Here is a 23,344-nt window from a genome sequence, read left to right as displayed (position 1 = left end):
TATATAGCTTAATGTAAAAGGAAAAGACAAAGATCAATTCCACAAAAGGAGACTTATCCAGATAATGCCAAGCTCAACAATAATTATTGGAGCTTATACAATAGGACAACAAGAGTATCAAATGAAGACACAAAACTATATATTGGTAGATATAGAATGGATCATTGGGGGATATCCCCCAAATTTTGCCTGTATTCCATTATTCAATAAATGATACATTCTATATCTACCAATATATAGTTTTGTGTCTTCATTTCATACTCTTGTTGTCCTATTAGATTATATATATATATATATATATATATATATATGGAACATAGCATCGATAAATGGAAATAAATAAAACATCAAGTAGATTGGGTTGACCATCATCTGATGGGTTGAGGGTACCGGATAGATAGTTCCTGGCTGCTCTTCCCGACTGGTAGTACAGGAGCTCTAACTCTTTGGTAGCGCTTAGAGCGGCTGCTCCATCAACAATTGTATAATATCGGGTTGTTTGTAGTGCCATGTCGCGCATGGAAAGGGACCCTGCACTCATCCCCGGTGGACTATCCCGAGGCCACACTACTAGTAGATGGAAGGACAACTGATGATATGCTTGTGTTGCATGTGTGGTATTCTGCATAACCACTTGTTCAGCACCCCTTACCTAAACTGAAACTCTTAAAAAAAAATGATGACAGTACAATGAATAATTATGCTAAAACCAGGCCTGAACTCAAACAAAACCAACCTGCCTTCTCCCTTGAGGCTTGCATTTACTAACATCCGACTAATTTAAATGATGTTGAGGCATTTCTCTTAACAAACACCCTGGATATCTTAGCACTAAGTGAGACTAACCTACACTCCTCTATCCCCTCTAACTACTTTAACATGCCTGGATATCTCCCACTCTGCCGTAAGGACTCTGACAGACATATACACGGGCTTTGAGTATATATTCGGAACACCCTCCCCTTGACTAGAGAAATTAAACTAGAATTGGATGATCAAGCCTTTATGTGCTTTAAACTTAACATGCAACATAACATTAGCTACTTTTATTTTCTCTACCGCTCTCCCTCGACCCAGGACTGTACCCTAATAAACAAGGTCTCTGACAGCATAGATACAGCACTTTCTTTCGACACTAGCGCACGAGTGCATGTGTTTGGTGACTTCAATGTCCACCACAGCAACTAGCTTGGATTTTCTACTCACACAGACGCAGCTGGTATCACAATACATAACTTCTGTATATCTCATTCCCTATCACAGATGGTTACGTTTCCAACCCATTTCCCAGACCAGCAAGAACAGCACGCATCACTTCTAGATCTGTTTCTGACCACAGTTCCTGATGATTGTGTAACTAATGCCCACAGCCCACTTGGGAACGCCGATCATACAGTGGTAATGGTTGAAATAGCCCTAAACTTTAGAGCCAAAACTGAAGAGCCAGTGCTCAAAACGAGATATTATAAAAAGGCTGACTGGGAAGCCATCAAGGATCTCATCAGAGTCGCCCCATGGCAAAATATCTTTTCACTTCCTGCTGAACAGTGCGCAAATGAGACTACTGAATGGTTCAAAACAGCAATTGAAGCACATGTTCCCACACAGAAATTTTATAGCAAGCCCAACTCTCTCCAATGGTTTACTTTTACGTGTGCAGCTGGCATCGTGCCAAGGCAGCATGCATACTGCAGATTTAACTGACATTAGTCCAGTTCAAACAGGTAGAAGTATATAGAAGCCAGAAGTAACTGTAAGAAAGAAATAGCGACAGCTAAGAGAGAATTTACTGAAACTACCAAAAAACGCATCAAAGCACAGAAATTAGGAACCCGCGACTTCTGGAAAATCTACAACAGTGTAGTAAATAATGGGCAATCAACAATTCCCCCACTCTCCAACAATCATGAGGTTGTTTGCTCAACAACCGAGAAGGCTAACATGCTTGCCAGTCTGTTTGCCTCCAACTCCACACTGGACCCTTCTAATCACCCCTCCCTGACTTTCCTTTGAGGACAGATGCCACACTAGATGATCTGAAAATCACCCCTGCTGAAGTGCATGCTATCATAAGAAATCTTGACACTGTAAAAATATGTGGACCTGATCTCATCCCGACCGTGCTATTAAAAAAGTGCTCCGCCGAAGTAGTTTCAGTTCTCTCCAAACTTTACAACAAATTCCTTAATGAATCTTGCTTTCCTGCCTGCTGGAAAACTGCTTCTGTAGTACCAGTTTTCAATAATTCTGGTGACAAAAATGACCCAGTAAATTATCACCCCATTAGCCTCCTCCCACTTTTCACCAAAATATTTGAAACCATAATTAACCAAGTTCTAGTCCATCACCTTACAGATGCTAAACTTCTGACTGACCAACAATATGGATTTAGGCAAGCCCGTTTCACAGCAGACATCCTAACTGTAATCTCAGAACATATATACCAGTCACTGGAAAAGCAGAGGAAGGGTAGAACAGTAGCTCTAGATATATCTAAGGCTTTTGACAGGGTATGGCATGAAGGCCTTCTCAGGAAAATCAGATCATATGGTATCACTGTAAGAATCACATGACATAATTAAATCCTTCTTAGATAAGAGAAAAATCCAGGTTGTCCTCGACGGTCGTACATCTAAACAATATGATATAAATGCGGGAGTGCCTCAGAGGTCTATCCTAGGACCTCTGTTATTCCTAATATTCATAAATGACCTCCCTGACAAAATTGCTTTTGAGATGGGTATACATGCTGATGACACCACGCTCTATAACAGACACGACAGGAAAACAAATGAACACATATCCAAAGAAATGGCAGAAACACTAGAGGATGATCTCCGATATGTAGTGGAATAGGGACATAAATGGATGGTCACATTCAATGCTGCCAAGACTAAACTAGTTTCCTTCAATAATTACAAGAAACCTTTCCTACCACCAATAGCAATGGCCAATGACTCTTTATCTGAAAGCACATCTTTTAAACTCCTCGACCTAACACTCTCAGGAAACATGAGTTGGAACAATTACATTGAGAGTATCGGCAGGACCGCTGCGAAGAAGGTAGGCTCTCTCTACCGTGCTAGAAAGCTACTAATGCCTGACAGTATCCTATACCTCTATAAGGCCACCATTCGCCCATGTATTTGGGCTGGTGCATCTGCCACTAGTCTCTCGCTCCTAGACAAGGTTCAAAAGAGAGTCGTCAATCTGATAGGTCCTGAACTGTCATCTAAACTTCAGCCTCTGTCCCATCGAGGAAATGTTGCATCCCTCTGCCTCTTCTACAAGTACTTTAGCGGTGAATGCTCTGACAAACTGCAAACACTTGTACCCCCTCGACGTAAATACCCCCGAAAAACCCGACAAGCAGCTAAATCCCACCCCTTCACAGTAGAGATCCCTAGATGTAAGAAAGCCTTCTACTCCAGTAGTTTCTTCCCCAGGATAGCTAGACTTCCCCAACTGTACTGACATGCAGAAGTTCAAGTGCAATGTGAACCGACATCTTGCTGCCCAAATCCCTACACAGTATCCCTGATGCCTATGCCCCTGATAGTAGCCCCATACAACAAAGTGGCAATGTGCCTTGTTTGGGGTGAAAATGTAAAAAAAAAATCAGCAAGAACGAAAAGCAAGTGCTACCTAAAACATGAACAGAGTTTTATGAATGCAAATTGAGAAAAACAAAATTTTATAACAAAATATTTTTATACAAGAATTGAGAATATAAAAGTTAAAGTTATTTTCAGTTATTTATACAAAGACGTGTTTAGTGAAGAAATTTGGATTAGTAATTACAAGTCAAAATGTTCATAGTGTGAATATATGCATATATAAACAAAGTACATATGTGAGTATTGCATTCTGTATGTGCGTACATTGGTTTACTTTGTTCTTGTTTGTGCATGTATAGTTTTCAGAAGTGATTTGTTTCTGTTTGCCTGACTCTTAACGATGTAGAAATGTGTATGTGAAATGGAAAAAGCGTGTATGCAAGACATTGCATCCTTTCTGCCATACCAGGCGTTAAGCAAGCGTTCTGGAGTCCTGTTCAATGTGCATCTTGAGAATTCTGGAGAAAACTAATTTTATTGATTTTGTCGTATAGGAATTTTTAAGTTTGCACTGACTTTCTGCTTTCACATGTATGTGTTACTTTTTGGGATTTAGAACGATTTTCATTAGTTGAAAATATTTTCAGTTCACACGTTGATGTGAAAACTTTTTGTTTTTGAGAGTAAGGATGAAAAGCGAATTTCAATGAAGTGAGAAAGAAAGAGGGTAAGCAATTGTATCCATTTGCTTTTTAGCATTAATAGGAATCACTTCATGATTAAGTTGTTACAAAATCACTATGAAATTGCAAATTCCTCAAAAAGCTTGAAATGCATACAATCCCATTCCACATTCCTAGAGTTTTGCTGGAATGTCTCAAATCAACATCGTCTAGAGGTGGGAGTGTAGAATCAAACTGATACATAGCAGCAAAATGGGCTTCGTAAAGTTAATAGAAACATTCTTAGCTTGAAGGAAGCCACATTTATATAATAGCCTAGAATATCCGTCCCAGAACTGGTAAAATCAATTCGACAAACAGAACCGCCTTACACATCCCCTTATGTTCTTTTATGATTAATTCAAATCAAGATATAATGGCGCTAGACTTTATGCTTAGAATTCTTATTCCAATTTGGTTAAATCATTTGGATTCTAGAAAATGCATAAAATGTAAGACTTAAACTGAAGAGGTTTTACAAAGAAATTGAAACCAGGGAATCTTGTTTAATTGGTGTCTAATGAGTATGGACCAAATTTAATGCAAATCTGAAATATTTGAATTTTTAAATGGAATATCGTGCACATATTAAGCTCTTTAAAACACTTTACTGTATTTCAATGAAACTGAAATTTGGAAATATAAATTCATTTATGTTTAATAATCTATTGTTAGAATTTCAGAAAAAATTGGCAGTATTTGAATTTTCATGAAGAGATTCCACATACTTTTGCATATAACTAAAACAAGTAAAGACCACATAATGACTCCTTTCATCTATATTTACAAATATAAAATATTTACACATAACTAACTTTATATGAATAAAGATTATCCACTCACGGAACAGCAACTATTCAGAACCCAGTGAATGCACTTGCTCATCGAAGCATAAAGAAATGCTCCAGTGTGCTTAGAAACCACAATTCTAGGCCTCCTAATTGAAGTGAACTTTTCAGAGAGCTGAGTATTGACTACAAAATTCATAAGTTAGTGTTTAGATTTTTCTGTTTGCTGTGTATGTTAATTCTTTTCGTGGACTCACTTTTATAAGACTGTTTTTGTTTTATATATTTTTTATCAGAAAAAAACAAAAAAACAATGGTAAGTGACTGTTGTGAAAGATCAAATTTTACTACGCATTTAAAAACCAAAAGAACTTGTTGCGGGGGGCTGAAAGGTGTGAAAGTGGCAACCGATAATACAACTAATAAAAAGCAGACACAAGACAAAGAAGTCATGGCAATAGCAAAGAAGACTAACAAACACAGATGATCAGTTAAAGACAATGTGTCTCATGTTTTATTTTTACCAAGAAAAAAAGGTAAAAAAAGGTAAAACGTACAGCAATAGATTCAGGCTCAGCCGGAACGAGAACAGGTGTCTCACGAGGTTGAGATTCTTGGATTCCTGAGGTAGACTGATGTCTGATGATGGAAACAGATAGCTGGATATCAGTCGAAGCTGATAGATGGACATCAAGGGGTGCAGGAGCTGGTGGCTGGAAATGCTGGAGTTGCTATCGGAGTGAGCTGTAAGCCATAGGAGTAAGCTGGAGAGCCTATGAAGCTGAAAGTGTCGATCGCTGCAGGAGTAAGCTGGAACTGCTGAAGAGATGAATGCTGCAGGAGTCACTGACTGCAGAAGGGAGTCTCAGAAAGCAAACATTAGCAGAGAGTGAAGTATGGATTGCATTCATGTGGTTTATTGAAGTTAGCCCTGAAAAAGGCTGTTGAATTGCAATTATAGTTTGTGGTAGCACTTAAACAAGCTGTTTAAACTACTGTTGCTTAGTACCGTCGGCTGCTGGGCTCAGATGACTTGACTGGGAGTGCCAAAGTCACATTTCAGGAGGCTCCTTAGCCAGCTTGCTTTTGAATGAGCTTGTTTATTGGAGAGCTGTTCATGCTACAATCGACTGGCTTGATAAACAAATGAATGACTATAATTAATTTCACGCTGTATTACTTACAGTTAAAAGTGTCTTCGGTGTTTATTAACTGTATTTTAATCTATGTTCGAAATAATCGTTATTTGTTTTTGTTTAGTTTGTGAAAAATGAAATTTTTGTGTTTTAAATTTTAAATTTTATGACGAGTTACATGCATATTTAAGTTGAAAAAAATGATTACATTGTAAAGATTTTTACACTCAATTATTTTTACTTCAATTGACGCTAAAATGGTACACTACTTACAGAGATATAAGGGATTGTTTATAGGAGATTCCTAAATGGGGAGTTTTGCATCGAAATGCTTGTTCACATTACATTTAAATTTTGGTACAGTCAGAGAAAGAGAGAGCAGGAAGGGAATTCCAAAGGTAAGCAGTTTGAGGAAAGAAGCAATTGGAATAGAAAATAGAAAGCTTCTGACATACCTTTACAGACAAGATGTGTAATTTTTCTGCTGGTTGAGGAAATTTTATGTTGAAAGAACACAAGTGCAGCCATTTCGTCGACACACAGAGCTACATTGCAGTGATGAAACAAGGGATAGAGCTTGGTGGACAGCATGAGACCTTTTAGGTTACTGATATATTTGTACCCTGTCCAAGAGTGATTGAGGTATCAGACCAAATATGGCAAGAATACTCCATATATGGATAAATGGTGAATTTGTAGAGATATAAGATACTGGCATGTGTAATAAGTTTTCAAGTCTAGTAAAGGCGTTCACCTTCTTTGTAGCAGATCTGGCAGTATCTTCTACCTTTATTTCAATTCTAGTGTTAAATGTGAATGTTAAGTCAAGACGTTTGAATGCTTGACTCTTGGGAAGAGTGCTATCAGCCATGACAATTAGCGGTTGGTATGGTTTCTTATAATTGTTAAAGAAAAAGACTTTTGTCTTGGCAGCATTAACTGCAACTGTCAAGTTTTAGGTTATCCCACTACAGACTCAGCCTTGGATATTTGCATTGTCAATTTGCTCACATATGTGGATGTTCATTTTACGTTAAATTAATATAGAAAAGTGATCCCCCACTTTATAGTTGCTACATATCTGGGAAACTACTTGTTTCCTGGGATTTTTACTGTTATTTTCGTTTTCAGCACCCTTAAAAACCTATAACAGTGGTAACTTTAAAAGATTTTTCATGAGTGGAAAGGTACTGCAACTTTACCAATACTTCAATAATAGTCATTTGTTTTTCTAGTTTTGCATATGAATGACAAAATATCTGATATTTCCCCGAAACCTCTTGCCTTGATGGAGGGGAGACAAAAACTTGCTACCATGGTTTCAAATGATCGGAAATAAAAGCAAGGGGAGACTTGATTCCAAATATTTCTTATAGGTTATATCTCCCCTCTTTGGTTTTCATACATAGTGTAAATTTCACAGTCTATAATAACGATTATTTGATACTATAGATATTCATAATCCAACCCTATTTACAAAAGAGAGAAGATATAACATATGAGAAATATTTGGAATCAAGTCTCCCCTTGCTGTTATTTCAGATCATTTGAAACCATAGCAGCAAGGTTTTGTCTCCCCTCTATTAAGGCCAGGGGTTTTAGGTATATATATATATATATATATATATATATATATAAATAAATGTTTAGAGGTACAGAATTTGTATATGGTTTTAAATAAAATAGTAGGCGGAAGTTTCTCGAGAGCTCTTTCGGCTATCATCTCTTCAGGAGTAAATCGATAGCAATCTAAATAGTATTGTGACGAAAATAAAGAGTTCTATTGGGGAACTTATTTAATGTGCCAACGTACGGGGACATTAATTAAATTTATTTACGTTTAAAAAACGATTAAAAATGTTGGCACAACGAGGAAGAAAAAAAAAAAAAAAAAAAAAAAAGCGGGAGAAAAAATTCAAAGTTCCCCAAAGAGAAACAATGCGTTTGATGTTTCCTTTTGCCGGCACAAAGAAGGTTGACGCACCGCGATAGAGACGGCCTCCAAAATCTTTAAATGGTTTTTGGAGTCCGCTCTATGTAGCACCTCCAACCAATCTATTTTATATCTATCGGCACAGCACGGGTTGTCAACCAAATGCTGGCCAATAGCAGAGTCCAAGGCTATTATCGATTTACTCCTGAAGAGATGATAGCCGAAAGAGCTCTCGAGAAACTTCCGCCTACTATTTTATTTAAAACCATATATATATATATACATTAATGGTGATCTAATCTACTATTTATAATTATTGGTTTTCATATACAATTCTATACTGTTGCTCAGTATATGTGCTGCTTTTTTCCTGTCTATAATCTTTATTTGTTCCACAAGAGTACATGGTGTCCCTTCATGTTGGTCTAGACATACTCGACTTTTCAATCTCTCCATGGGCAACATGTCTCACATGTATATTTTTTCGCACTCGTATAGAATTGCATACACACCATTCTTAGTGATGATGTTTTCTGTAGGAGGCTTGGCTCTGACAAGATCTTTTCAGAAAGTTGAGTCATTCCTGAATACTGTCCTGATGTCATATGGATTACATATCCTCTGGATCTTTTTTAGACAAACCCTTCATATATGGTAGATGGAGTAGACAGGTAGTTAAGTAAGAGTTAAGTCATTAATACAGGGAGCATTTCAAAAGTAATGCCTCCTATTTTTTATTCTGTCCAAATGGATCAAAGGGGGATGACAAATTGCATTGTTATGATGACTGAATTTATGCATTTATAACCTGAAAATTTCATCTCTCTGTTCCAGATATTGACAGTATGAGAAAACAACCCCTGTCATGGACATGCATCAGAAATAGAGATGTGTCATTGAATTTCTAGCAAAAGTGCATCAAAAATGGTGTTGACTATGTAGAAAGATTAATTCTGGAGCACAAACGATAACTTGTTTTAATGGTACCACTCCTGCCTTCACAGCTCTTCAACTTTTTGAGTAAAAAAATAGGCTTTACTTTTGAAACGACTCTCACAGATGAAATGTCTTGTTTACCACAACTTTTTAAACATTTGAATTTTAACTACTTTCCATGTGTGCAGAGCATTTATATAAATTCTTTACCCACGCATTGTTAATCTTGATGAAATTGAATATCAAATGTTCTAATTCTTCAAATTCTTTTAATTTATAACTATTTACATCATAATTTTTCTCTAATAATCTTTGATAATGGAGTTGCTGTAAACATGCAGTCGGCTGCATGTTTAGTTGGGTTGCATATTTGCAATTCATGCTGCTTGCTGCAAATGAGAGATATTTGACTAAGAGAAGAGAAACCACGCAAAAAATTGGAAATATGTCTGATCTGGAGTTATGATCACCCAGAATCCTATTTTCTTTACTTGAAAAAATAAAATTTGTTTTACAGATACAAGCTTCTCTGTTGAGGTTATGATCCACTCAGTGTCGTCTAAATTTAACGACAGTTCACATACATACAAAACACCTACGTGTTTTGTATGTTAACAGATAAGGCTGGCAATTATTTTCAGGTGGATACTGAGTGGTTCACCACAAAGAACCAGTGATATTTATATATATTTCAGCAGATAGGCAGAGGAAAGTTAGTTGGCTATCTGGACACCTCACATTCATTTGACGTTTGTGTACTTCTCAGAAAAACATAGGTCTCAGGATTCTTAACTATTAGATTGTGTTTGATTGGGCATGTGTTCCGGTTTAGAGAGGCTGAGAATTCCCATTTGCAAGTCTGTTGTTGTTCAATAGAAAACGAGAATCATTGTAATCGTCTCCTCTCACCAAATAAATCTTTGTTATTTGTTTTAAACTGGAATTGTAATTTTATTTCGATGGTAAATTCTTCTGTTACAACATCAACTGAGACCACATAATTGACATTGCAACCACTGTCAGAATTGAACGACTTTGGGCCAGCGCAACGAGCAGACGATCAGGAGTGAACACCCGTTTATAAAGTAAATAATAACAAGGTCAAAACATTGAAATAAATTCTGGAGCACAAAAGATTGCTCGTTTTAATGGTACCACTTCAGTCTTCATAACTCTTCAACTTTTTGAATTATTAAAAAAAAAAAAAAAGGAATATTTACTTTTGGAATAACCCTCATACTTATACTTTATTACCCGGCCACCCTGTGTTGCCTGGCCATACAATACACTTAGACATAATATTTTAATTTATGCAGATTGTGTACGTATTATTATAGAATCAATCCTTTATTGATTATTAAATATTACAAAAAATAATTTACCCAGTGTACTAATTTGCAAAAAAAATAAAAAATAAATATGATAATGTCATTTGCCAAATTTCGTCTGTGTTTGTTTACAATATCATGTCAGTTGCTATTTGAGCTTGACAGTCTTAAACATAGTCTTTCTTCTGTTATAGATAAAAAAAGAAGTTTTACAGGGGAATATTTTACGTTACACTGACCAGTGTAACGTAAAATATTCCCCTATAAAAATTGTTCTTCTTTTATCTATAAGAGAAGAAGGACTTTAAGATTGGATTTTTTTCAATTTTCGATACTTTTCAGATGAATTTCTGTACAAAACATATCTAAGAATACTGCCAGACATATAATTACCTTTGCGTGAAATTTGCAAAAGATAGGCTCAGCTATTTCGGAACATATGGGGAAGGAACTCACACACAGTGACTTTTATATAATAGTAGATATAGAGATATCTTCATTTCAGATACTGTGAAATATTGCTTTTGTCAAACAATTTTTTAAAAATAGAGAATGCAAGTTAAAATCTCTACCCAGGTCTTTATTTATCCCTCTTTCTTTCAAGTCCATCCTTATCATTTCCTTCCATATTTTTCGTTGCCTTCCTTTGCCAACTAACTTTGTTACTTTAACTTTTCTACAACTACACTACTTCCTGTTCGTTTTTTCAACAGACAGTAAACAAGTCTACCATCAATAATCAGAAGAAATTTGTGCTCATTTTTGGGCCTAAGGCGGAACTTTTATTGTTACTGATATTCATAAGGTAATTTTAGGTACTGATATTTGCAACCACTACCATCTCCTAATATACCCTAAGTAGCATTAGATTAGAATTCAACATTTTGGACGATTTTGATTTAGAATTCGACAACAGAAAAATCTTTATGACATATGTACTTATCATGGAACAAAGATTTCATATTCCAAAAATCATGTAAATTGATCAAGTATATAGAAAATCCTTTTTTTTTTTACGATTTTTAGAGATTTTAACAGCAAATTGCATCTATTACAGGGTTGATTTTGATCTCGATAAGACAAATCGAGTTGTCTTCTCCTTATTTATAAAGAGTAGCAGATCAAAAAATAGTGTCCTGATTTGTAATAAAATTTGATTTTCTTAGTTAAAAATAAAACTACTTGATCAATTTATGTGATTTTTTGGAATATAACATCTTAGTTCCATGGCAGATACATATATCATAAAGATTTGTCTGTATTTTTAAAATTTTATTTAAAATTAAGTCGAATTCTAAATAAGAACCAAGAATTCAATTTAAAAAAATCTTTGTCATTATAAAGTGGATTATCATGAATGACTTAGCTTTACAAGTACCTCTTCATTGCCATTATTCATGGAAACGCTTTGAGCCTCCTCTTAGCTTGCCAAGCCAGAAGAGAATCTAATGAAACTTCCTTAGTTCTGATAAAATTTCTTATGAATATCATTTTGCTAACTAGCAAAATGATATTTATAGGCTATAAATTTTGCTGGTTAATACATAAATGCATATTGGTTCTAAAAAAGAACATTTTATTGATTAATGATTATTTGTAAATTTGTATTATATAAATACATGCATTTTATATTAAGCAATGTTTGCACAAAAATTTTGATATTTAGTTTTTCTTTGGGTAATTTTTTCATACATGAGCATAACATATTTTTGTTTGCTTTTGCATAAGTCGACCACTTTGATGATCCCAGGGACATTAATCTGAAGAAAAACAATATAAATGATGACTGCGTCTCCCCAAAAATGTATTATTTCTGTTAACCATGTTTTATCAATTACAACTTGCTTATTAAAACCAAAGTAAAACTTCTCTTCAAATAGATAAAATAAGTTTATATGTGCATAGAATCATTTTAAGTACATCGCATTAATTATCAAGGTCACAAAATTGACCCAAGAATTTTAAATTAAAAAAAAAAAAAAAAAAAAAACACCAACTCTAATCCAAAAAGTCTGGCATTTTTCCCCAAAAATAAATAACTTGTAAGATTGTTTCTGAATTTTTGAGATGAGGGTTGATAATTTGTATTAATTAGACTACGGTTTAAATCTTGAGTGTTATTCTCACAAAATTTTGTCCGATGTAAGCTCTGACCCTTTCCAGGTGTATCATGTGAAACTAGAGAATCTGCACAGAATTTTGAACAGAACCCTTTATTTAGGAGTAGCATACTCTCATTCCATCAACCATGACCGAGTAGAAGTCTTAAAAATTAAAAAGTATCTCTCTCTCTCTCTCTCTCTCTCTCATATATATATATATATATATATATATATATATATATATATATATATATATATATATATATATATAAGGAACTCAGTACAGACTCTGTAATATACGGAATTATATAACATTATTCAACAAGGAATACAAAAACTGCGAAATTTTCTTTATTGCATTGAGTTTCACAGAATAGCTCTTATCCTCAGAGGAAAATAGTTAGCAAAATGATATTTACAGGCAGGCTATAAATTTTGCTGGTTAACACACAAATTGAAAACTATAAATTATGCAAGAAGTCATATTTGTATGAAAGTTAATAATAATGCAAAAATGTATGGGTTTTACATTATTTACAGAGTTTATATTGACTTCCTTATATCAATGTTCTACCTTGAATATCTTGAATATTGAGCTTTTTCATCTGGTTATAATTGTTCTATACATATTAGTATTAGAAAATTTTCCGGGGGGTACAGAATTTTATAACGGCTAAATACAGACCAAAAAGCATAATGAATTTAAAAAATAAAAAATGAAAATACAGGTTAGCTAACCAGGTTTCGTTCCTCACTTATCAAAGCTAAATTGAGAAAAATATGATTTAAAACAAACAAAAAAAATCATGAATATGGCGGGGGATAGGAAAAAAACAAAAAAATAACATAAATAAACGGGGGAAAAATTACATAGAGACTAAGTCCTAGAAGATTTTCTTTTTGCTTGCAAAGAGAAGGTCTCAAAGACTTAATAAAAAGAGTCAAATTTCTTTGTCTGTGCAACGGTGTTATTTTGCATCGAACCCGCATGTTGTTTTTTCAACTAGGCCTATGATGCCATCTATTCACAAAGATGTTCTTCCCCCCCACCATAATAATTCTATTATTTATTTATTTAAATGTAGTTGCAGTGCGCACTATGTTGGGCGAACATCGCAAAGATTAGATTTTTGTTTGAAACATCATGTGCCTTCAAAGATTTGTTATGCAAATTTTTCACCCTCAGATGTTCTGAGTAATACGTATGATTCTGCGATTTGCGACCATCTTATAAATAACCATGTGTGTGCTACGAATTTCAATGCTGACATGTTTACGATCCTTAGTAAGTCGCACTCTACCTATCATTTGAAAATTTTAGAGACTCTTTTTATTAAGTCTTTGAGACGTTCTTTTTGCAAGCAAAAAGAAAATCTTCTAGGACTTAATTTAGTCTCTATGTAATTTTGCCCCCATTTATTTCTGTTTTTTTTGGGGGGGGGGGTTCCTTACCCCTCGCCATATTCATGATTTTTTTTTGTTGTTTGTTTTAAATCATATTTTCCTCGATTTAGCTTTGATAAGTGAGGAACAAAACCTGGTTAGCTAACCTGTATTTTAATTTTTTATTTTTTAAATTCATTATGCTTTTTGGTGTGTATTTAGCCAATATTAGTATTAATATTTACACTTGCTTTAAGTTTACAGAATTATTCAATTTGTAAACCTAAAATTAAAAAAAAGTGTCCGTGTCTGATAGAATAAGAGCATGCTACCCCCATGGATTAAATAAAGGGTTCCATTTGAATTTTTGTACAGATTCCTTAGTTCAACAAGATATACTTGTAGGTCAGAGGTTACGTTGGTCAAAACGTTGTGAGAATAACTCAAGATAGAAACAATGATCCAAATAAAACATCTTGTATAATGTTCGTCTTATAATCCAGAATAGACTTTGGACCCAGTCAATTCAGTCCATCTCCCCTGGGAAGTTGATCTGTTTCTGTTCTGTATACTTGTGTCGTGAATAACTAATAATAAACACAGTGGTGATCTGGTTGGCCAGGATCCTGAAATGTAAAAATTAAAACAAACATTTAAAATTGGAAGAAGCTCTTTTGGATAATAATTTTTATTTTATGACTTTGTAAAAAACAAGCGTAACAGTTCAACGGAACAAATTTATCATTGTTAGTAATTATATCTCTGCAAGAAAGAATGTGTGTATGTATATATATGCGTGTATATATTTATATATATATATATACTAGCAGAAGTATCCGTTGTTGACTGGGTTCAAAAACAGTCTACAGAAAATGGACTGTAATTGATGAAAGTATGATAGGTTATGAAAAGGAGGGGGTTGTAGAGAGAGGGGTAAAATTTTTGAGTATCAAAACCTAAGCAAAATATGATGAAAGTAAAGATAATTTTTACGAAAATATATTTTTTTATATCAACTTTGTTTCCATTCATAGCCAAGAGTGAGCAACAAAATGATGTTTCCTTACAAAGAGAAAATGTTATATATACAATAATATAAATATACAAGAAATAAATGTTACCATCTATATATATAAAAGGCAAAATTTGTGTGACCATTTCGTGTATGTCTCGCAAAGGCTTCTTTTGCACACACTCCTGGGGTCGTTACGATCGCTTACAACTGTTTATATAGCCCCTAGATAATAATATCTATGATTTGGGAACGCGGGTCGCCTCTACATTTATTTACGTCGACTTTTATGAGATTCGTGCTATTTCGCTCTGTCCCCTGTTTGTCCTGCTTTTTAGTATAAACTAGCGAGGGGTACCCGGCGTTGCCTAGGTGTTTGGAGATGTGGGGGGGGGGAGTTAAAAAAAAAAAGTAAGTATGAAGATCGAACCCGAACCGTTGAGGCAAATTTGTAAATTAAAGTGTGAAAAAAAAAACGTGTGACGTTAACCATTGCCCCACCGCGAGATGCTAATGGAAACACATTTGAATTTATTTAATTACTTGGATTTAGCAGGTGCCCGTTTTAATGAGTAAATGAGGTCAAGTTTGACTGCGGGGTAGTATTTACTGCTGAATGCTTTTTTTCCCCCCCAAGATGTTATAGAAAAAAGACTAACCCACATGCGGCGAGCGACAAATGTTGAATATTTATCTTCCCGAAATGGAGAAAATTAAATAGACAGGCGAGCTTCGTTGTTAACTCTGAGATATTATGATTTATATGTGATATAAAAAGTTTGGAACCAAAGTTGTGAACCGAACAACCGCTTCTCTGAAAGAAGCCTTTTGTAGACACACAGAAAAAGCGAACACACACATACATTTTCGCTTTTATATTTATAGATAAAGTGAAACTAAATTCAAACGGAGGTGTTCTCGGCATCACGCCGGGAAACGTCCAGAAGCAATCAGCTTTGATCAATGTGAGGACAAACTCCTCTTATATCAGACAATTTCTATTCAATCTGGACAATGGGGAGCTCCCCCTTCCCCAACATCTGTTGGGGAAAAATCAGTCAAAGTTGGGTAAACAAACCCAAGTTAACTGCGAGACTTCTATTTGACCTCATTAATTAGGTCAAATAGAAGCAGGAGAGTTAACTTTTATCGCGGCCACCTGTCAATACTTAAATAAATTCAAACGTTTTCCGTTGTATGTTGCCGTGATCCAGTGGTTAACATCCCACGTTTTTTTTTTTTCACACTTTAATTTCCAACTTTGCCTCAAGGGTTCGGGTTTGATCCTCATACTCACCTATCAAAACTTTTTTTTTTTATTTTAACCCCCACCCACCCCCGGAGTTTTGATTTACCCAAAACCACACACACCTCAAAACACCCGGGCATTGCCGGGTACCCCCCGCTAGTAGTCAATAAAAGTAACTTTTATGGTAGAAAAGTTCATTGGTTTGTATTTTTAAGTAGTTTATAAAAAAAATTTTGTTTTTTTAATTCACGAACCGGTTTAAAAAAAATCAAAATGGAAATGGAGAGCCCCGTTTTCAATTTGAAGGAGGGGCATCTGAGCATTCTGTATTAACAATTTAAGAGAGTTCTGTCAACGTAAGGAGTATTTATAAACATATTTTAATGTTTTCCGTTATTTTGTGCTTGAGGAATATTCGATTATGGCATATGTAGTTTATATAAAAATTCATTTAAGTAGTTATCGCCTCAAATTTCATTTTAATTTTGGTTCGCTGAAATTACTTCAAGTAAAGAGCATTAAAAACTATTTCAAAACAAAAAAAAACATGAACTGAACTTTTATTGACTATGGTAATATTTATTTCTTGTATATTTATTTTTTCGGGTAGTCGTTTGTTGGCTTTTCTGCTAAACACTCTTACTAAATAATATTGACGAAATATCGAAAAACAAAGAAACAAAAATAGTTTTGAAAAATAATGAAGCTTTACTTACTTTAGTAAAATAATCCGAAACAGCAAAATGGGATATTAAAAAAGTAAACACGTAATTACTTTAGTTTTTTAAAGCAAAGAATTGATATAAATATGAATAAGGAGAAAATGGCGCCCTTTTCAAGCAGAACAGCTTCGTTTCAGTTTTACAGTATTTAACGGTGTAGTATTGCGCCGTCGGATTCAGGGTTGTACTATTATAATGTAAAGAACATGCAGAAAGGGTTGTAATCAACTGAATTTCTTCTAGTACACTCACTAAAGGAAGCTTAAACAGATATATAAATAAAAATAAAAAGGTTATGTAAATGTTTTTAAAACGACACGTAATCACGTGAGCAGGATTTTTTCCTTCTTTTGACATGATAACAAGTAACGTTCTTATTTTTTATTATTTATCTATTTTCGAAAGAGTGCCACGTGCAAGTGGAGAAGTAAAAAAACAGAGTTATGCAAAATTTGTGTCGAGAATTGTCTAAAGTTCTGACTTTTTTTTTTGGCTTTCAAAACGTGAATTTATAAGGTGAATTTATTCGACACAATATGATTCAACTAAAAAAAATAAATAAAAGCTAACATGAATTAAGATTAAAGTTAAGGTGTTATTGTGGACCCTCACCCCTTTTAAAAACCCTTGTTAAACTTTGTGACATATTTCCATTCTATGGAGGTCTGGCACGAACGAACACCCAATAATTTTATTATACCATATTTCTTAAAACTGAAACATAATTATCAAAGTATACTTATGCAAATAGATATGAAAAGTCTTTGTTAAAGTTTGTGCCATATTTCCATGGAGTAAAGGCATGAATGCAGACCCCACAGTTTTATTATACCATCCCTATTTAAGTTGAAACATACTTATCAAAGTATTCTTATGTACATCTATATCAAAAACTCTTGTAAACGTTTTTTTTTCATTTTTTATTTCCATACTTTGGGGGTTAGGTGTGAACGCAGACCCCACAATTTTTATGCCAGATCAAACATACGCATTCCTGATCCTCAATACATCTTCTATCATTATATGTAATCAGTTTTTTTAAAATAGTCAACCATATAGGAGCCTATTCATGACCAGACACACACACACACACACACACACACACACACACACACACACACACACACACACACACACAGACGTTTAGCTTTTTATTATAGATATGCATAAGCCTGATGAATCCTACCATGGATGAAACCCGGAATATTCTGTGTAGCTTAAGTGCCATATATATATATAGTAAATGTAATGCACAAAAAAGGGGAAATTCAAGCAAATAAAATTTTAAACATTTAGGTGCTTCTACACTATTGGGATGAGAAATCGTAATACACATGAAAACAACGGTATCTACGTATTCCTTGTATTTTTAATGCAAAAATTACGAACATCGATAAGGTAGAAAATTATTTATTAAAGAAAATAAAAATTAGAATTTGATGAAAATGATCATAAAACACAGGAGAATTTGAAAGAGAGGTAATTTCCCGTTTTGATTTAAACAAAATGTCAGAAAAAAAACATATCAACTGTGATGGTACTCTACTAGGCACAATAAATTATGAATCTCTGTAAAGGCTAGAGATTCTTTATTTTAGGAGCCACGTGGAATTATGTACTGCCATGGTAAACTCAAATCTCTCTCTCCTTTTCTTGGGTATAACCAAGTGGAGTAATCCACCAGTTTCTTTAGATACCAATGTCATTCTCTCTTGTTCCTCTACAATATCCCCCACCCCAAATAGAGAGTATTACATTTATATAGAAACAAAATTCTTCAAATACCTAGGCCATCTCATATATCTGCCTGAATGTGTTCTTTTTTTCTACGGATTGTTTTTCAGATGCCATGCTTACAGTCACCAAATTGTATAGTTTTTTTGCAGAAGTCGTCTATTTTGAAAAAAAAAATCTTGCAGAAATGACAGACTGAATTATTTTCCCTATTTTCAGAGAATTTTTAAAAATTACTTAATATAATAGAACTGCAATTTATAATAAAATTAACTTTTATATTTAATTAAACTTTTATTTGATAAATTTTCCTAATTTTTGATGAGGATAAATGTTTTTGCCTAATACTTAATTTTTTTTTTCCTAATACTCAATTTTTCACCAACACTTTAGCAAGTTATCATCACTGTTGGATTGACTTCAATTAATTTCAATGCTTTTGACTTCCAGTCGCGTTATGGAGATATCGGCTAAGATGTCATATTTTCTTTCACTTCTTTTCTATCTTTGCGTCACGGGTTCGAGCCTGCCTGCCTACTACAGTTTTTTTTTTAACACCTCTCTTCACCCTGGCTGCCTACTGTTGTTTTGATTCCCTCCCCACGCTACTACTATTTTTTTTTTTTTTTTTTTTACACCTCTCTCCACATTCACAGGTTCGAGCCTGCCTGCCTATTACCACTTTTTTCTTTTGCTCCACACACACCTCCAAACACCTGGGCAATGCCGAGCACCCACACTAGTCTATATATAAACTAGCCTGGGTGCCGTGTTGCCCGGGTGTTTGGAGGTGTGTGTGAAGCAAAAAAAAAAAAAAAGTTGTAGTAGGCAGGCAGGCTCAAACCCATACCATGAAGAAGGAAAAGAACATAAAAAAAATGTGAAGCCTTTGCTGTTGCACCTATCACCAAAACGGAAGTGGCAAAGGTTTAAATTAACACTAGTCAATCGAAAAGAAGGGATGACTTTTGAAAATTTTGGCGAAAAAAGCTGCCCCCCCCCCCTTGTAGAAAAGTGCCCAGTTGAGGGTAAAGGAATTAATGTTTTTAGCCAAGTTTTCGATATCTGTCATCCGAAGGGTCAAGCTTCAAAACGATATCTATCTTGTGCAAATCCATCGCCTCTGTCGAAAGTTTTAGGCAGACATACAAACATACATACATACATTTATAAGGTGACACTGAGAAATAGCGCGAATCTCATAAAAGTCGATGTAAATAAATCTAGACGCGACCCGCGATCCCAAATCTTCGATATTATTATCTAACAATTTAATAAAAAAAAAGATATTGTGAAAATTGAATTTAATCTTAAAAATAGCACCATGTCAAAAGTGCATAGACATCATATTTTTCTCCCCATTTTTGTAAACATGGAAGTAGTATTTTTTCAAGTGTGCTGAAAACGAATATCAGTTTTTGCAAAGTCATTCACACCTCGCGATCTCAACGTACATCTTAAAGTCGTTATTTCGAAGGCCTGTAACGTCGTAAGTGCACCATGGGTCAAAGCGTTACAGGTTCGAGCCTGGCTGCTGCAGCTAATTTTTTTTTTTTTTCTCGCATGGGTACTCGCTGCGATTTTCATTTTTTTTTAGGGGGTTGGTTATTTATTTTTTTGTTTTTCTTAAGGCTGGGTTGCTCAATAGCCTTACTATACCACCTCTCCACACCCAGGCAACGCTGAGTACACCCGCTAGTTATTAATAAACATTGTTAAAAGAGGAATTATTTCGAGTTAAAATTCAAGTTTTGTTTTATATAAACACAACATCAGTTCAAATTTGTTGCTCATTTTGTTTTGATCTGGCTTCTTTCACATAATGTTGGCATTTTTCAAGCATGATTTTCTCAATTTTAGATGCATAATAATAACTGGATCTTTAATGATTCCTCATTTAGTAATATATAACGAAAATAATAGCATAAACATTATTAATGTCTATACAGATGTGTTTCTTGCATTTTTCTACAGTCATGATCTTAATAGATTACTCTCTTTTTTTTTTCTTTTTTTTTACTGATAGGTCACCACTTATCAAAGCTAGGGGGCCACTCGAGGATACAGGTTAAAGAGATTATCAGTAGCACGATGATTGCCACTGCAAGAGAAACAGAAATAATTGGTGGGATGTGCAAATGATTACTTAAGAGGAATTGACTATGCTCCATGGTGGTTCATCTTAACAGATTACAAAAAAAAAAAAAAAGAGAGAGGGAAGTGACAATGGTTTAATGGTTAACAGCACAGACTGATGACCTGGGTGTCCCAAATTCGAATGCAGTTCATTCCACAAAAATCACTTTCAATTAGGATGTTGGCAACCTTCACTTGGTCCCTCCTGTAGGTATTTGATGTTTTTCTAGAAAGAATTCTGACTAGAGAAATATCAGGGAAACCAATGCCAACAATAGAATCTTTCGATTCATACAATATGATGATGATCAAAAAAAGACACATCTATCATGTTTCTATAGATAAATAAAAAAGATTATACATTTTATATATTACAAATACTTTTGCTTACCATAAGATATGTTCTTTGGTCATGGGAAAATGAAATACTGGCACAGACATGACACTTGCTACAATCTAAAAAAACAAAAAAAACAAAGATAATTGACATATTAAATAATTAGCAGACATATCAGCATATATTGGGTAATAGATAATAACTATCTAATTTTTATGCTTTTTGGGGGAGTATTTCTTATTTTAATCAACAATTTCATTTCAATTTTTAATTGAAAAAAAAAAGTTAAAAAATTAAAAGCTTTCTGTAATTTGTATGCACTATCTACAGTGCTCAGCAGTTAACAGCTCCACAATCGAATCCACAATTAACAGGGAAAACCACACCACAATTTTTAACTTCGACATCTCTACTGCATCTCTGGTGCTCCCCCCCCCTTCTCATCAAGAGGTCATATTTATTAATTTACTTGTATCATAGACACCTGGACTTAACTAAACCTCCATCTTGGGTTTTCAGTTAAATAAAACTACAACAATAACAAGCAAGGGCGATCACTCTAAATAGAATTCTTGTTATCTAGAGACAACTTAAAGTCTTACTCAGCTTAACAGTACTGGTACTGGTGTAAGCTTCTTTTCTGTCCAGTACTTATTGTGTCTTTTTAACCAGATCCAAGTATGATGCTTTTTCTGTTGCTTCTTGTATATTTGTCATAAAGCTTTTAATTCTATGTACATATAACAAGAACGATTTCATAGCATGTTAAATAGTCAATATTTGAACTTTCCCGGTATTATCAATTATCTTTCCTTTGTCTGCTACTGTCACTTAATGTATACACACTAGATGTACCGAGGTGTCACCAAACTATAGCATACCCACTTCCCAAGGAAGGAAAAACATTAAAATTTAAAACTAATGCTATATTTATTGCTTATATTCGTTCTGGCACCAGTATTTTTCAAGTTATTATAATACAGAAGTAAGAGACTTAATATTTTATTTTTGCAAGAAGATATATCACAACTAATGAATTTTCGATTGAATACGATTTATTCTTTAAATTCAATGACACCTCCTTAAATGGTAAAGTTTACAAAAAAAATTAATATGCCCACATTACTCATCCTGTTGCCTAGAATACATATTTAACAAATCATAATAAGAAATTTAATATTTTGGGATTTTACGAAATACATACACCAATCTTTTTAAAAGAAACATTATTTACATTATTTAATATAACTAAGAGTATGATGTAGAACAATTCTTTTCTCTAAATTTTTTGTATGCAACTTATTTTAAAAGTTAGGGGTAATCTCTTAAATGGTAAAGTTTACCAAAAAAAAAAAAAAAAGAATGTGCCTATGTTACTCATTGGGTTAATGAGAATATATATTCCAAAATTAGTGCAGGCGACACTCAAAATATAATTGCAAATTACTTAGGACTTCTACACTCATGGATGGAACGAGAACATGCTATCCCTGTGGATTAAATAAAGGATTCTGTTCAAAATTATGTGCAGATTCTTGAGTTTAAACAGAAAGATTCCTGAGTTTGGTAAAACACATCTGAAAAAATGATTACATTGACGTTGTGAAAATAACACACAAGATGAGGACAGTAGTCTGAAGAATCCAAATAATATGAATAATCAATCCTCACCTCATGTCTAACCAGCTGTGCTAACAAAGTTGCTACTTGGATTGGAAGAAATTATATTTATATAATCAAAATAAAAATAGGCAACAAAAATTTTATATAGATAGATTCCAACAGCAATTCTTCTTCCTTTGTCAGAAACATCGCTCATGAAATGTGAAAACTAAAGGACAAAATAAAGGAAGAGTTCTTTCTTTTTTAATGAATTTATTCATTGTCTTTAGAAATTTTTATGATATTGATAACTGAGAGGACTCAATTGTTTTTAAGGAAAAGTATTGTGAAGCCTGCCTTTTTTTTTTTTTAACTTAATTTTGAAAGAAATACACAAAAATGTATATGCTATTCCTCTTCCTTTTTATTTATTGTTGATTTAGTTTGAAGGAAAATGTTTGCTTTATAATTTTGGGAAGGGGATAGGGCAGTTAAATTTTACATAAATATGAACAAGTGTCTTTTTTGTTTTTTTTTAATATAGTTCAAATATTTATACATTTATGATCATCAGTGACAATTAACTTTAAACCTGACTATTAGAAACAGAAATCCTTGATTTTAACCAGAACAATGATATAGATAGATATCACAACTAAATGGTCAA

At 34.0% G+C, this 23,344-nt stretch overlaps 1 protein-coding gene across 4 annotated transcripts in view; it reads right to left on the bottom strand.

Annotated features, from left to right (window-relative positions):
• Window positions 1-10,187: 10,187 nt before the first annotated feature.
• LOC145279846 (UDP-N-acetylglucosamine transporter SLC35D4 homolog) overlaps window positions 10,188-23,344 on the bottom strand; it is a 77,335-nt gene continuing 64,178 nt past the window's right edge. For all 4 annotated transcript variants that reach the window (XM_080131292.1, XM_080131289.1, XM_080131291.1 and 1 more), the window contains 2 exons: window positions 21,130-21,194; window positions 10,188-14,511 (listed from right to left, as the gene is read on the bottom strand). In XM_080131292.1, coding sequence (XP_079987418.1) covers window positions 14,412-14,511; window positions 21,130-21,194 — 165 coding nt within the window. In that variant the 3' untranslated portion in view covers window positions 10,188-14,411. The remainder of the gene's footprint in view (window positions 14,512-21,129; window positions 21,195-23,344) is intronic.

Source organism: Euprymna scolopes, chromosome 7, assembly GCF_053919585.1.
Source record: "Euprymna scolopes isolate OS-2025 chromosome 7, ASM5391958v1, whole genome shotgun sequence".
NCBI lineage: Eukaryota > Metazoa > Mollusca > Cephalopoda > Sepiida > Sepiolidae > Euprymna > Euprymna scolopes.
This window is presented reverse-complemented; position numbering and strand designations above follow the sequence as displayed.